At 42.5% G+C, this 14,917-nt stretch overlaps 1 protein-coding gene across 5 annotated transcripts in view; it reads left to right on the top strand.

The window, feature by feature from the left end:
• The first annotated feature begins 439 nt into the window (after positions 1-439).
• LOC110500156 (coiled-coil domain-containing protein 136) overlaps positions 440-14,917 on the top strand; it is a 61,912-nt gene continuing 47,434 nt past the window's right edge. For 2 of the 5 annotated variants that reach the window (XR_005038561.1, XM_036957486.1), the window contains exons 1-2: positions 571-838; positions 1,835-2,110. Coding sequence is in view for 4 of the 5 variants with exons in the window: in XM_036957486.1 (XP_036813381.1) it covers positions 2,059-2,110 (52 nt within the window). In the remaining variant the exon portion in view is untranslated. The other 3 variants (XM_036957484.1, XM_036957483.1, XM_036957485.1) reach the window with 3 other exon arrangements.

Raw genomic sequence — 14,917 nt, forward strand, 5'->3', positions numbered from 1 at the left:
GCAATATTATTTTTGCGCTAGTTGGCTTTACCTTCACCAAAACTTCAGTAATTTTCCTTCATAGCTTGTTCTCCAGCTTCTTTTTAAAAAGGGAGCCAATGTGTTTTCAGCTATTTTATTTCCATGACTGATCAAAATTCGTAATGAATAGTTTGAGAATAATCAGCATTTCACAAGTAGCCTATTTTAGTTCCATTTGATGCCATTCTGATAGTCATGAATATTAAAGGTTATTGGTTATATTATATAAGGTTATATTACAAAATGCTCGCAGAATGACAGATACCATAAACCTGTACATATTCCCCCCGCAGCGTTTCATGTCCCTCTGAAGGTACACGGCAGCTGTGAGAAGCCACAAGAATCCTCCCTCATCAGTCTCTCCCCCAGTACCTGTCCTCAGTGCAGCGACGGGTTAAATCACTCACGTCATAAGTTCATTGTGTATTCATGACATACAATCTGGGCTCTCTCGTCAGGTTCGATGGCTGGATGAAACTAGGAGTGTTCGTTGATCACAGCTGACGGGTCAACAGCAGGTAAGGGAAGGGTTAAGCTGTTTTAATCTGTAAGGAAAGATATATGGGGAGGATAGAAGGAGACGGAATTAATCAGACAGCGGTATTTAGTATGAGAACCTTTACTAATGAGGCCTGCGTCTGCGTAGTTAACACAACGAGAAAAGAGAATCGGAGGGAGAGAGAGAGAGTGTGTGTGTGTGTGTGTGAGAGAGGGGATGGAGGGAGGGAGGAGTGAACGACAGACGGGAAATGAATCGCAAGCTGCAGGAGAATAGGTTGTCAGCATCCAGAGCTCCAAGGTCTGACTCTCATTAAAGGTAAATACAGTGTGTGTGTGTGTGTCTATATTTACCTGATATTTGCACTTACAGATACGTGTGCTAGATGGAGAAAGGAATGCCTTGGATTTGACCCGTGTGGTTAAATCAGCAGAAAGAGCAGGTAGAGGGAAAGAGAAAGGGAGAGGTAAAACGAGAGAAGGGATACAAAGCATTAGCATCAAACGTGCTTCATACCCAGACCGAGACGGGAGAGAAACCAGTAGAGGGACCAACCGTGCAAATGAGAGTGAGTGAATTGGTCAGTGGTAGAGAGAGAGAGAGAGAGAGAGAGAGAGAGAGAGAGAGAGAGAGAGAGAGAGAGAGAGAGAGAGAGAGAGAGAGAGAGAGAGAGAGAGAGAGAGAGAGAGAGAGAGAGAGAGAGAGAGAGAGAGAGAGAGAGAGAGAGAGAGAGAGAGAGAGAGAGAGAGAGAAGAGAGAGAGAGAGAGAGAGAGAGAGAGAGAGAGAGAGAGAGAGAGAGAGAGAGAGAGAGAGAGAGAGAGAGAGAGAGAGAGAGAGAGAGAGAGAGAGAGAGAGAGAGAGAGAGAGAGAGAGAGAGAGAGAGAGAGAGAGAGAGAGAGAGAGAGAGAGAGAGAGAGAGAGAGAGAGAGAGAGAGAGAGAGAGAGAGAGAGAGAGAGAGAGAGAGAGAGAGAGAGAGAGAGAGAGAGAGAGAGAGAGAGAGAGAGAGAGAGAGAGAGAGAGAGAGAGAGAGAGAGAGAGAGAGAGAGAGAGAGAGAGAGAGAGAGAGAGAGAGAGAGAGAGAGAGAGAGAGAGAGAGAGAGAGAGAGAGAGAGAGAGAGAGAGAGAGAGAGAGAGAGAGAGAGAGAGAGAGAGAGAGAGAGAGAGAGAGAGAGAGAGAGAGAGAGAGAGAGAGAGAGAGAGATAATTGTGTAGTATCTGAGTGAGTTTGAGAGAGAGAGCTGTAGTGTCTGTCTCTTTGTTGCATGCATCTCAGACTGCGGTCCCTCGCTCAGTTTGTCTCTTTGCTCTCCAGCGTCTGTGCGTCTCGCTCACCTCCAGGATGGAGGGGCTGCTGCGGCTGAGTCTACCCGGAGCTTGAGGAGCCTTCCTGGGCTTCGTCTGCGTCATCTTCCCCCTGTCTCTCTCTGCCCTGGTCCCCCGATACTCATCCATCACTCGACCTCTGCAGTGCAAGAGAGCATCTGGACCCACACGACACCTCCCCCTAATCCCCCACACTGAGTTGCCAGGGCAACCATGGACGGACTACGCCTGCCACCGGTCACCGAGGAGGTCATTGACCCTGCAGGTTAGTGTGTGTGTGTTTGTTTGTGTGTATGTTTGTTTGTGTGTATGTTTGTGTGTGTGCTTATCACACAATCATGTGTGCGTTGTTTATATGCCTTCGTGTGTGCATTGCATACCAATGACTCCATGGATGTCTACACAAAATGTTGTGTTCGTGAGTGTGTGAGCCATAAATGGTCTACCAGTGTATGTGTGTGTGTGTGTCTGTTTGTGTGTCTGGGTGTTTGTGTTAGCCAGTCAGCGAGGCCTGTGTTTACCAGAACAGATGGATTAACAGAGAGATCCAGGCAGGCTTCATCTCAGAGGGAGGGAGAGACAGCCTGCCAGCCTTCCATAGTGACACTACTCAGGGACGTCATCCAGCAGAGACTGGAAGCTAGCTGGATCACAGAGCTCTGTGAATATTACATTCATAAACTCTTAATATGAATCAAATATTGGATTTACACATCCAAATATAAACGCTGATGCTGGGTAAATAGTCAATCATCAGAACAATAGGAATTCTGTATACATTCTTTCAGCGATCAGATCCCCAGTGGTTTTCCTGGCATTAATGATGTCGGACATTCAGCCTATGTATTTGTTTTGTAACCTATGACCTCTGCTGTGAATCCTTTATGATAACTAGCCTATGTCCGGTGTATGACTGACCGTTGGTCCACAGTTTGGCCATTGAGCCGATTACTACAAGCTCTATGCAGACGCAAGATTTGGAGTGTTGCAATGTTTTTCGTTACAAAAGGGGCCTTGTAATACACTCCGACATTCAACATACATTTTTACTACCTGAAAAGTTTTGCCGCTTGGTTTCTTGATCTGATCTATATGCTACGTATGCTATTCATCAAAGTAGCGTATTTTGCATTGATAACCAAATATAATCTCAGTAACTGTTCAGACAGTAAACCAAACAACAAGAATCCCCCAAACAAGGTATTTTGTTTAGAACTAGTGATATAGGCTATTGTGAAATGGTAGAATCTGCTGTAGGCAAGAGGCTAGCCATGTGCTTTTTTTCTCCATGACTAAAACATGATAACGTTGTGTTTTTAGCTGATGGAAATCAATACACAAGCAGCCTATCAAACTGGAATAATGTTTTAGGTTACACCAGCAAGTATACAAATATTTATAAAATTATAAATTATAAAATCATTGTTACAAAGATTATTTCACATGGAGATGTGGGAAGCTGAAAAGGCTAGCCTGCTCGCTAGGTTTTTAGCCAGGCTGCCACATAACTACTACTAACAAGGAAAAGTGACTCTTCCTTGCTTTAACTAAATGAAAAGACAAAAATGAAAAACGTTGCTATCGCCGACTTGCAAATGGGAGAGGGACCATGGACCATATCATGTTACCAAAAGGTATCCTCTACTCCAGAAATCCCACTCCAACGATGCACACACACATGCACGTAGGTCAACGGAGGGAAGCTTGTAGTAACCTTAATATAAGCCATGGTCTGATCACACGTATGGTTCCTTATGTTAATTATCCAGGACATACTGTATTTGAGGGGAGAGTGTGAGGTGTGCAGTGGGTGGTTAAAGCAGGTATAATGTTGTAGTTTTAACAGGTGTAGGTGAGACGGTGTTGTAGTTTTAACATGTGTAGGTGAGACGGTGTTGTAGTTTTAACAGGTGTAGGTGAGACAGTGTTGTAGTTTTAACAGGTGTAGGAGATACAGTGTTGTAGTTTTAACAGGTGTAGGTGAGACAGTGTTGTAGTTTTAACAGGTGTAGGTGATACAGTGTTGTAGGTTTTACAGGTGTACATAAGACAGTGTTGTAGTTTTAACAGGTGTAGGTGAGACAGTGTTGTAGTTTTAACAGGTGTAGGAGAGACAGTGTTGTAGGTTTTACAGGTGTACATAAGACAGTGTTGTAGTTTTAACAGGTGTAGGTGAGACAGTGTTGTAGTTTTAACAGGTGTAGGAGAGACAGTGTTGTAGTTGACAGGTGTAGGTGAGACAGTGTTGTAGTTTTAACAGGTGTAGGTGATACAGTGTTGTAGTTTTAACAGGTGTAGGTGATACAGTGTTGTAGGTTTTACAGGTGTACATAAGACAGTGTTGTAGTTTTAACAGGTGTAGGTGAGACAGTGTTGTAGTTTTAACAGGTGTAGGAGAGACAGTGTTGTAGTTGACAGGTGTAGGTGAGACAGTGTTGTAGTTTTAACAGGTGTAGGTGATACAGTGTTGTAGTTTTAACAGGTGTAGGTGATACAGTGTTGTAGGTTTTACAGGTGTACATAAGACAGTGTTGTAGTTTGAACAGGTGTAGGTGATACAGTGTTGTAGTTTTAACAGGTGTAGGTGATACAGTGTTGTAGGTTTTACAGGTGTACATAAGACAGTGTTGTAGTTTTAACAGGTGTAGGTGAGACAGTGTTGTAGTTTTAACAGGTGTAGGAGAGACAGTGTTGTAGTTGACAGGTGTAGGTGAGACAGTGTTGTAGTTTTAACAGGTGTAGGTGATACAGTGTTGTAGTTTTAACAGGTGTAGGTGATACAGTGTTGTAGGTTTTACAGGTGTACATAAGACAGTGTTGTAGTTTTAACAGGTGTAGGTGAGACAGTGTTGTAGTTTTAACAGGTGTAGGAGAGACAGTGTTGTAGTTGACAGGTGTAGGTGAGACAGTGTTGTAGTTTTAACAGGTGTAGGTGATACAGTGTTGTAGTTTTAACAGGTGTAGGTGAGACAGTGTTGTAGTTTTAACAGGTGTAGGTGATACAGTGTTGTAGTTTTAACAGGTGTAGGTGATACAGTGTTGTAGTTTTAACAGGTGTAGGTGATACAGTGTTGTAGTTTTAACAGGTGTAGGTGAGACAGTGTTGTAGTTTTAACAGGTGTAGGAGAGACAGTGTTGTAGTTTTAACAGGTGTAGGTGAGACAGTGTTGTAGTTTTAACAGGTGTAGGTGATACAGTGTTGTAGGTTTTACAGGTGTAGGTGATACAGTGTTGTAGGTTTTACAGGTGTACGTGAGACAGTGTTGTAGTTTTAACAGGTGTAGGTGAGACAGTGTTGTAGGTTTTACAGGTGTAGGTGATACAGTGTTGTAGGTTTTACAGGTGTACGTGAGACAGTGTTGTAGTTTGAACAGGTGTAGGTGATACAGTGTTGTAGTTTTAACAGGTGTAGGTGATACAGTGTTGTAGTTTTAACAGGTGTAGGTGATACAGTGTTGTAGGTTTTACAGGTGTACGTGAGACAGTGTTGTAGTTTTAACAGGTGTAGGTGATACAGTGTTGTAGGTTTTACAGGTGTACGTGAGACAGTGTTGTAGTTTGAACAGGTGTAGGTGATACAGTGTTGTAGTTTTAACAGGTGTAGGTGATACAGTGTTGTAGTTTTAACAGGTGTAGGTGATACAGTGTTGTAGGTTTTACAGGTGTACGTGAGACAGTGTTGTAGTTTTAACAGGTGTACGTGAGACAGTGTTGTAGTTTGAACAGGTGTAGGTGATACAGTGTTGTAGTTTTAACAGGTGTAGGTGATACAGTGTTGTAGTTTTAACAGGTGTAGGTGATACAGTGTTGTAGGTTTTACAGGTGTACGTGAGACAGTGTTGTAGTTTTAACAGGTGTAGGTGAGACAGTGTTGTAGGTTTTACAGGTGTAGGTGAGACAGTGTTGTAGTTTTAACAGGTGTACGTGAGACAGTGTTGTAGTTTGAACAGGTGTAGGTGATACAGTGTTGTAGTTTTAACAGGTGTAGGTGATACAGTGTTGTAGTTTTAACAGGTGTAGGTGAGACAGTGTTGTAGTTTTAACAGGTGTAGTTGAGACAATGTTGTAGTTTTAACATGTGTTAGGAGAGACAGTGTTGTAGTTTTGACAGGTCTAAGTGAGACAGTGTTGTAGTTTTAACAGGTGTAGGTGAGACAGTGTTCTAGTTTTAACAGGTGTAGGTGAGACAGTGTTGTAGTTTTAACAGGTGTAGGTGAGACAGTGTTGTAGTTTACACAGGTGTAGGAGAGAGTAGATAGAAAGAAAGAAAAAGTAGAGCTGGTATATGGCTCATATCTTTTTTGGTAAAGGCTAGAATCAAGCCGTTTTCTCTGAGGAAACGAGGGAGACTTGGTTATAGTAGCTACAGAACCTGGCTATGAAACGCAGTGGGGAAAGTGAGAGGGTTGAACGAGACCACACATTCAAAGATGGCCTACTTTTCTATAGTAGAGGGTTAGAAAAACATAGCTTGACTGTTGTGTCACTATTAAACTCAATGCTGCTGTTGTTTTTCATTTAGTAAAGAAGCTTATTTCTTAACCAGGCAAAGGGTAGCTAACTAGAAGGCTGGTGGTGACTGGTTATCCACGGGAAAGCAAGAGAGTCGGCTTCACGATGTGTATAATCGGAGGCAGGCTGTGTGTGCCTGGGGGTGGTGTGTCCTTTAGACTGCTGAACAGAACTGCTCTGTGCATCTAATATTCATTGTGCTTATCACCTAAAAACTCTTATCCAGTCCTTTGGGCTCCCGAGTGGTGCAGCGGTCTAAGGCACTTAGTGCAAGAGGCGTCACTGTGGTCCCTGGTTCAAATCCAGGCTGCATCACATCCAGTCGTGATTGGGAGTCCCATAGGGTGGCGCATAATAGGCCCAGGTTTGGGTAGGCTGTCATTGTAAATGAGAATTTGTTCTTAACTGACTTGCCTAGTTAAATAAAGGTTCAATGAGAAAACATTAGTAGTCAAATTTTAGACACAGAGATAACTGAAATTAGCCACAGGTGTCTGAGTTGAGTTTCTGTTCAAGATAAATTTAGTTAGCCAAAGCTGCTCTGGCAGAGTGGATGGGGCTAGTTAGCTGTTGTAGCTTAGAGTTAGCCATAGCTTCTCTAGTTAATGGGGTTTGTTAGCTAGTCTGAAGGACTTGAGCTAGGTATAGCTAGCTATACCCAGATGAAATAGAGAGTCCCGGGAGTTCTCCCTGTAAAATGCTGTCTCTGATCAAACCCAAAATCCGTTGTGATCTTCAGAGCTGCTTTGTAATGGCTCGGAGGGTGTAGGTCTATGCTGTGTGGTTCATTCTCTGTGTGTATGTGTGTGGTTCATTTTGTGTTTGTCTGCTGATGGCCCAGTTTATTCTGCTACTGTAATGACTACAGTGTTTCTCCACTCTCACTACAAGGTAGTGACAAACACACAGCATCTCTCTCCTTCTCTCTCCCCCTCTCACCTGATTTGACTCTAAGGAGTTTGATAGAGAGGTAGAGGATAATGATGGACACACTGTGGGAGAGGGGCGGAGGTCTCCACCCACTGCATCTCAATCTCCTTTGTTCTGACTGCGACATTCTAGAACACCCCATCCATGTTGTCACACACACACACACACACACACACACACACACACACACACACACACGCCTTTGAAGAACCATTGACTCCCATAGCTCTTCCTTCCCTCAATACCCACTGGTTTTACCAATCCGTGTCTCTACTTGTCCACCCCCAGCAGCTGCACCCCTCCTCTCCCTCTCTTCACATATGCCATGTATAGCACCCACAGAGCCCAGCGCGTGCCAACCTCATCCTCCCACCATCACGCCTCCATGGCCCACTAACACACCACTCTACTGCAGTCTCTCTCCCTGCTCTCTCTCTCTCACACACAGGGAGACAGCTGCAGCCATAGGTCTGCCTCTGCATCCTCCTATTAGAGCCTGTCTCCTCTCCTCTGTCATCTGTAATTGGATGTGACTGGCGATGAAAAGTTCAGGATCGTGACCCATTGCCTGGGTTTACCCTCTCTGTCTCTCTCTCCAGCAAAAACGAGGCCCCTTGAGCCTTCCCTTCCTTCCTGCCAGTAACCAGTCCCCCCCCCAATCCCCATGTCCTCCTCCTGAACTACCTCAACTCTGCAACCCATCCTCTCCTAGTACACAGAGCTAATCGTAGGAGTGTGTCTGTAACAGAGGTCAACAACAAGTACAGTCATGAGAGCTGATTGTCTAGTTACAGTATAACCTTCTTTAAACTCTGTGTTTACTCTCTCGCTCTCTCTCTCTCTCGCTCTCTCTGGTGTGTGTGGGCCGCTGTCTACCAGGATTATTATCAGTGTAGCTGAGTACTGAACTCATACACTGTCTCTGTATTACGACCCACTTAAAGGCAATAACTGTCAAACTAACAGTTCATCACTATACCCCCATCAAGTCACTAGATGTCTGACTGGAACAGGACTGTAGACTGGGAATTTGCTTCTACTGCTTTGAGCCAAGTCTGGGAATGTCTTGAGGTCTGTGGATGTGTATCCTGGCTGGCAATCCCTATGAAATATCCTGTTTCGAATGACAATCTGCGTCCCAAATGTCACCTTGTTCCCTATATAGTGCACTACTTTTGACCAGAGCTCTATGGTCTATCTAAAGTAGTGAACTACAGTATATAGGGAATAGTGCCATTTGGGATGCTATCTAACGTTAGCTATGGACACTGCACTAACTCTGCAGTTAACACAGGCAGCTGTTTCAGGTAAACTAGCTAGTCTAGCTAATTGGGATTTAATTATAATGTCAATACTAGATACAGTGGTTAGCTAGCTTGGAGGAAGTATTTAGTGTTGTGTGTACTGTGTTTGTGCACTGAGCTAGCTACCATCCCATATGCTCATCCGTGGATGTTTGGAGAAAATGCACTATTTTACAAAGTCACGATTTTGGCCGCTAATGAGCATTGTGATTCTACAAGTAGAATGGGTAGGTTCGTCGCTACCAAGGCCTCACGCAGCTGGTAACGCTTTTGTTCTACTAAGAGAAGGAACGGCTTCCCACTGTGATAAGTACATATCGGCAGTCTATTGGCAGTGAGATTCAGTTAGTGGGCCATGTGATTCATGCTTTAGAAGTAAGCTATGTTATTAGACTAGTAACCTTCTCTGTTACAGTACAGACTTAGTGAGACGTGTGTGTCTGTGTTAGGCTGTGTGTGAAGTGGTGTGTTGGTGGGGTGTTGAGAAGTGTGTGTCTGTGTTAGCCTGTGTGTATGCAGGTGGCACATGGGCACAGGGTTGGGTGTATTATTTGGTACTTGAGGCCTAATCAGTTGGTCTACTGAATACAATATAACTGTGATATACACAACCCAACAGTTACTAATTGGTAAAGAGAAACCCTGCTTTTTGTTCATTATTATGGAATCCCAATTATATGTACTTTGTTACAATCCCTGGTAACACACATATAGTTACAACATGCACCTTACTTCGACAATATATGTTAACAATATGAACACCTTACTTTAAATGAATGGGTTTAACGTGTTGTAATTATTGCATTCTGTACAGACTAATTAGCATGTTAGGTATCTAATTTTCATAACATAGTATAAAAGTTGTATTATAATTTCAGGAATTGTTACGTAGTCTCAGTTTTGCATAAAGCATGAAGATTTGCAAATAATATGACCACCATATGTTAAATTATTGGGCTTAAATTACTGTAATTATGTATTCTGTACTGCCTAATGTGCATATTAAGTATCTGATTTGCATAATAATTACATTTTCATTGAGTACATTTTACTTTAAATTGAATCATCTCTGTGTTCTACATCAGCCTTGAAAGTGTCATAACAATATGACCACCCTATCTTGAGATATTGGACAAAACGTGTTGATTCCAGGCGGGTGATATGGTGCCATTATTGACCAGGGATTAACATTGTCCGTGAACTTTTTCAATCACTTGAAAATATCATTCTTAGCAATGGTAAGTCCTATCCTCATGAAATAGTGTTCCTGAGAAGCTTCTCTATAACCTGGAATACAAAGTATGTCACCAGAGCTAAAGTTTAACACCATTCTGTAAAGCAATACAGCCCACTACAAGAAAAAAAAACAGTCTGAACTGCTTGTCTGGAGAGTGCCACAGAAGTGTGAACACACACACACAATGCAAACAATGGGAGCACAGGTAACTTTGGAGACAATGGGGAATTGCAATGTGGCCATTCGTCTCCAAAATAAAAAATGCAAATGTATCCACATTTTAACAGCAAACAATATAAAACTACTATCTTGTTTATATCCAATATTAGCTATAACCTAAATCTCTGGAACTGAGCATGGGCCCTAGACTGTATACCTCAGCTACTGTATCCCAAACACAACTAGGCAGACCACAACTACATAATACAGAATACATGGCTAGCTAGCTACTGAAACCAGCTAACGTTAGCTTAGCTAGCTATTCATGCATGTATTTTTACTGACCGATCCGATGTTTTTACTGACCGATCCGTCTGTTCTTCTCCCGAGCCAGATCACTTCCTGTCGAGCCATATTCAGTCTCACTTTCTCTTTCAACCTCCTCAAAAACATATTTTGTGGGGATTTGTTATGCTCAAAGCAATTAAATTAATCTGTTCTCCAGAAGCAGGTAATGCACTCGTCCAAGCTGCAATGGCTCTTCTTCTTCCTCCTCGTGAGGTCGTAAATCCCATCCAGGTCATTTGCATATCCCTGGCAAGTTTATCTAATTGGCTACACACCAGTGTAATGACAGGAACACAGCAGTGAAGTGAGACACAAATTATTTTTTTGCACGCAATGACCAGTGGGTTTCTATCCAGCCTTTTTATGCAAGTAAAGTACATGTTGGATAAAAAATGTCACGACAGGCCTGATGGAAACAACTAATTTGTTAGTAAACTTTCAAAATGTCGACAAAACAAGGTGAGATCTTTTTGTGTCAGTAAAATGGATTATGCGAGAAATGGTGTTGGAAACGTTTTTATGCGCAAATATTAATAAAATAACTAAAGGAAATATCGAAAGTGAACTTGGAGTCATGACATGTTCTGTGGTCCTCCCACTTCAACTTGTCAGGAAAGCCTGCAGTTTATTAGGCTACAGATGAAATAAGTTATGATGAACTTCACAGGGTGGTGAATGTACAAGATGATGATCTTGATGCTCCTTTCTAATAAATATCTAGGGTCTTATTCTAGTGACATGGTTATCGATGCTTGGCTGCTGTTTAACAAATAATCTCGCTCTTTTGTTCATAATAATCTCATCATGTGTAGGCTATACCTGTAACCGTACTGTATCTGAGAGCTGTTGGCTAGAGCGCACGTACCAATACCAGAGTGGGCACATTCGCTATATAACGCCTTTTTTTAATGTGACAAAACCATCAGTAGAGTGGAAAATGCAACGGAAACCTATTTAACTTGTAGATTTTATTCAGTACATGGGAATTTAATTGTAAGCGTTTTTTGTACGTGCACTAAATCATCCTTTTTATCTGCAACAAGTCAATTTGACGAAAACACATCTCTGGTGGGAAAATGCGCATATTGTTTTTATGCAATGTTTTAATTCAATATTTGCATGAAAATCTGTCGCCAATTGGACGGAAACCTAGCTAATGATAAAAAGGGTGGACATTAGATGTGGTCATAAACTCAGCAAAAAAAGAAACGTCCTCTCACAGTGAACTGCGTTTATTTTCAGCAAACTTAACATGTGTAAATATTTGTATGAACATAACAAGATTCAACAACTGAGAAGTAAACTGAACAAGTTCCACAGACATGTGACTAACAGAAATGGAATAATGTGTCCCTGAACAAATGGGGGGTCAAAATCAAAAGTAACAGTCAGTATCTGGTGTGGCCACCAGCTGTATATTACTGCAGTGCATCTCCTCCTCATGGACTGCACCAGATTTGCTAGTTCTTGCTGTGGGATGTTACCCCACTCTTGCACCAAGGCACCTGCAAGTTCCAGGACATTTCTGGGGGGAATGGCTATCGCCCTCACCCTCCGATCCAACAGGTCCCAGACGTGCTCAATGGGATTGAGATCCTGGCTCTTCGCTGGCCATGGCACAACACTGACATTCCTGTCTTGCAGGAAATCACGCACAGAACGAGCAGTATGGCTGGTGGCATTGTCATGCTGGAGGGTCATGTCAGGATAAGCCTGCAGGAAGGGTACCACGTGAGGGAAGAGGGTGTCTTCCCTGTAACGCACTGCATTGAGATTCCCTGCAATGATGACAAGCTCAGTCCGATGATGCTGTGACACACCGCCCCAGACCATGACGGACCCTCCACCTCCAAATCGATCCCTCTCCAAAATACAGGCCTCGGTGTAACGCTCATTCCTTCAACTATAAACGTGAATCCGACCATCACCCCTGGTGAGACAAAACCATGAAGAGCACTTTTTGCCAGTCCTGTCTGGTCCAGTGACAGTGGGTTTGTGCCCATAGGCAACATTGTTGCCGGTGAAGTCTGGTGAGGACCTGCCTTACAGCAGGGTTACAAGCCCTCAGTCCAGCCTCTCTCAGCCTATTGCGGACAGTCTGAGCATTGATGGAGGGATTATGCGTTACTGGTGTAACTCGGGCAATTGTTGTTACCATCCTGTACCTGTCCCGCAGGTGTGATGTTCAGATGTCCCAATCCTGTGCATTTGTTGTTACACGTGGTCTGCCACTGCGAGGACAATCAGCTGTACGTCCTGTCTCACTGTAGCGCTGTCTTAGGCGTTTCACAGTACGGACATTGCAATTTATTGCCCTGGCCACATCTGTAGTCCTCATGCCTCCTTGCAACATGCCTAAGGCACGTTCACACAGATGAGCAGGGACCCTGGGCGCCTTTCTTTTGGTGTTTTTCAGAGTCAGTAGAAAGGCCCCTTTAGTGTCCTAAATTTGTACAACTGTGACCTTAATTGCTTACCGTTTGTAAGCTCTTAGTGTCTTAACGACCGTTCCTCAGGTGCATGTTCATTAATTGTTTATGATTCATTAAACAAGCATGGGAAACAGTGTTTAGACCCTTTACAATGAAGATCTGTGAACTTATTATTATTATTTTTTTTTTTACAAATTATCTTTGAAAGATAGGGTCCTGGAAAAGGGACGTTTCTTTTTTTTTTATTTTTTTTTTTACTTTAGTGGAGAACATTGACAATAAGTTACATTTGTTTGTGACAATGTTATAGTCGTTTGCTGAAAACAAAATGTTAAATAAACTTGGTGGTTCGATGGTAAGATTGCCTAAGAACACGCCATTTCCATACAGCTACCTCCAGAAGCGACTTTTTCATAGCAGATTAAAACTTTCGCAGCAGGTTAGGAGAATTACGTAACAGGTTAGGACAGTTAGGTTAAGGTTAGGAAAAGGTTAAGGGTTAGCGAAAATGCTCTCCTAACCTGCTACGAAAAGTCACATCCGGTTGAACCTGTATTGAAGTGGTGTGTTTTTAGGAAGTCTCGTTTGATGGTAGTAGGTTACAGTAGGACAAGTAAGAGCTTATTTTGACATGTAGAGTTTTAGCTTTCAGCAGATATAAAAGTTGTTCATGATTTCTCTTGTTTTTGTTTCTCTTTACCAGCCATACTCAATAGGCAATAGCCAGAGTATGTGACCATGGGGGCCTCAACCCACAGGTTGATTTTGTTGTGTCACTCAGGTACACTATATGTTTGTGTGTGTGTGCATATATATACACACAGTTGAAGTCGGAAGTTTACATACACCTTAGCCAAATACATTTCAACTCAGTTTTTCACAATTCCTAACATTTAATCCTAGTAAAAATTCCCTGTCTTAGGTCAGTTAGGATCACCACTTTTTATTTTAAGAATGTGAAATGTCAGAATAATAGTGGAGAGAATGATTTATTTCAGCTTTTATTTCTTTCATCACATTCCCAGTGGGTCAGAAGTTTACATACACTCAATTAGTATTTGGTAGCATTGCCTTTAAAATTGTTCAACTTGGGTCAAACATTTTGGGCAGCCTTCCACAAGCTTCCCACAATAAGTTGGGTGAATTTTGGCCCATTCCTCCTGACAGAGCTGGTGTAACTGAGTCAGGTTTGTAGACCTCCTTGCTCACACACGCTTTTTTAGTTCTGCCCACAATTTTTCTATGGGATTGAGGTCAGGGCTTTGTGATGGCCACTCCAATACCTTGACTTTGTTGTCCTTAAGCCATTTTGCCACAACTTTAGAAGTATTTTATTTTTTAAATTTCACCTTTATTTAATCAGGTAGGCTAGTTGAGAACAAGTTCTCATTTGCAACTGTGACCTTGCCAAGATAAAGCAAAGCAGTGTGACACAGACAACAACACAGAGTTACACATGGAGTAAACAATAAACAAGCCAATAACACAATAAACAAATCAATGACACAGTAGAAAAAAGAAAGTCTATATACAGTGTGTGCAAAAGGCATGAGGAGGTAGGCAATCAATAAATAGGCCATAGGAGCGAATAGTTACAATTTAGCAGATTAACACTGGAGTGATAAATGAGCAGATGATGATATGCAAGTAGAGATACTGATGTGCAAAAGAGCAGAAAAGTAAATAAAATAAAAAAATATGGGGATGAGGTAGATAGATTGGGTGGGCTATTTACAGATGGACTATGTACAGCTGCAGCGATCGGTTAGCTGCTCAGATAGTTGATGTTTAAAGTTGGTGAGGGAAATAAGTCTCCAACTTCAGCAATTTTTGCAATTCGTTCCAGTCACTAGCAGCAGAGAACTGTAAGGAAAGGCGGCCAAATGAGGTGTTGGCTTTGTGGATGATCAGTGAGATATACCTGCTGGAACGTGTGCTACGGGTGGGTGTTGTTATCGTGACCAGTGAACTGAGATAAGGCGGAGCTTTACCTAGCATAGACTTATAGATGACCTGGAGCCATTGGGTCTGGCGACGAATATGTAGCGAGGGCCAGCCCGACTAGAGAATACAGGTCGCAGTGGTGGTTGGTATAAGGTGATTTTGTAACAAAACGGATGGCACTGTGATAGACTGCATCCAGTTTGCTG

Source organism: Oncorhynchus mykiss, chromosome 21 (genome assembly GCF_013265735.2).
Source record: "Oncorhynchus mykiss isolate Arlee chromosome 21, USDA_OmykA_1.1, whole genome shotgun sequence".
NCBI lineage: Eukaryota > Metazoa > Chordata > Actinopteri > Salmoniformes > Salmonidae > Oncorhynchus > Oncorhynchus mykiss.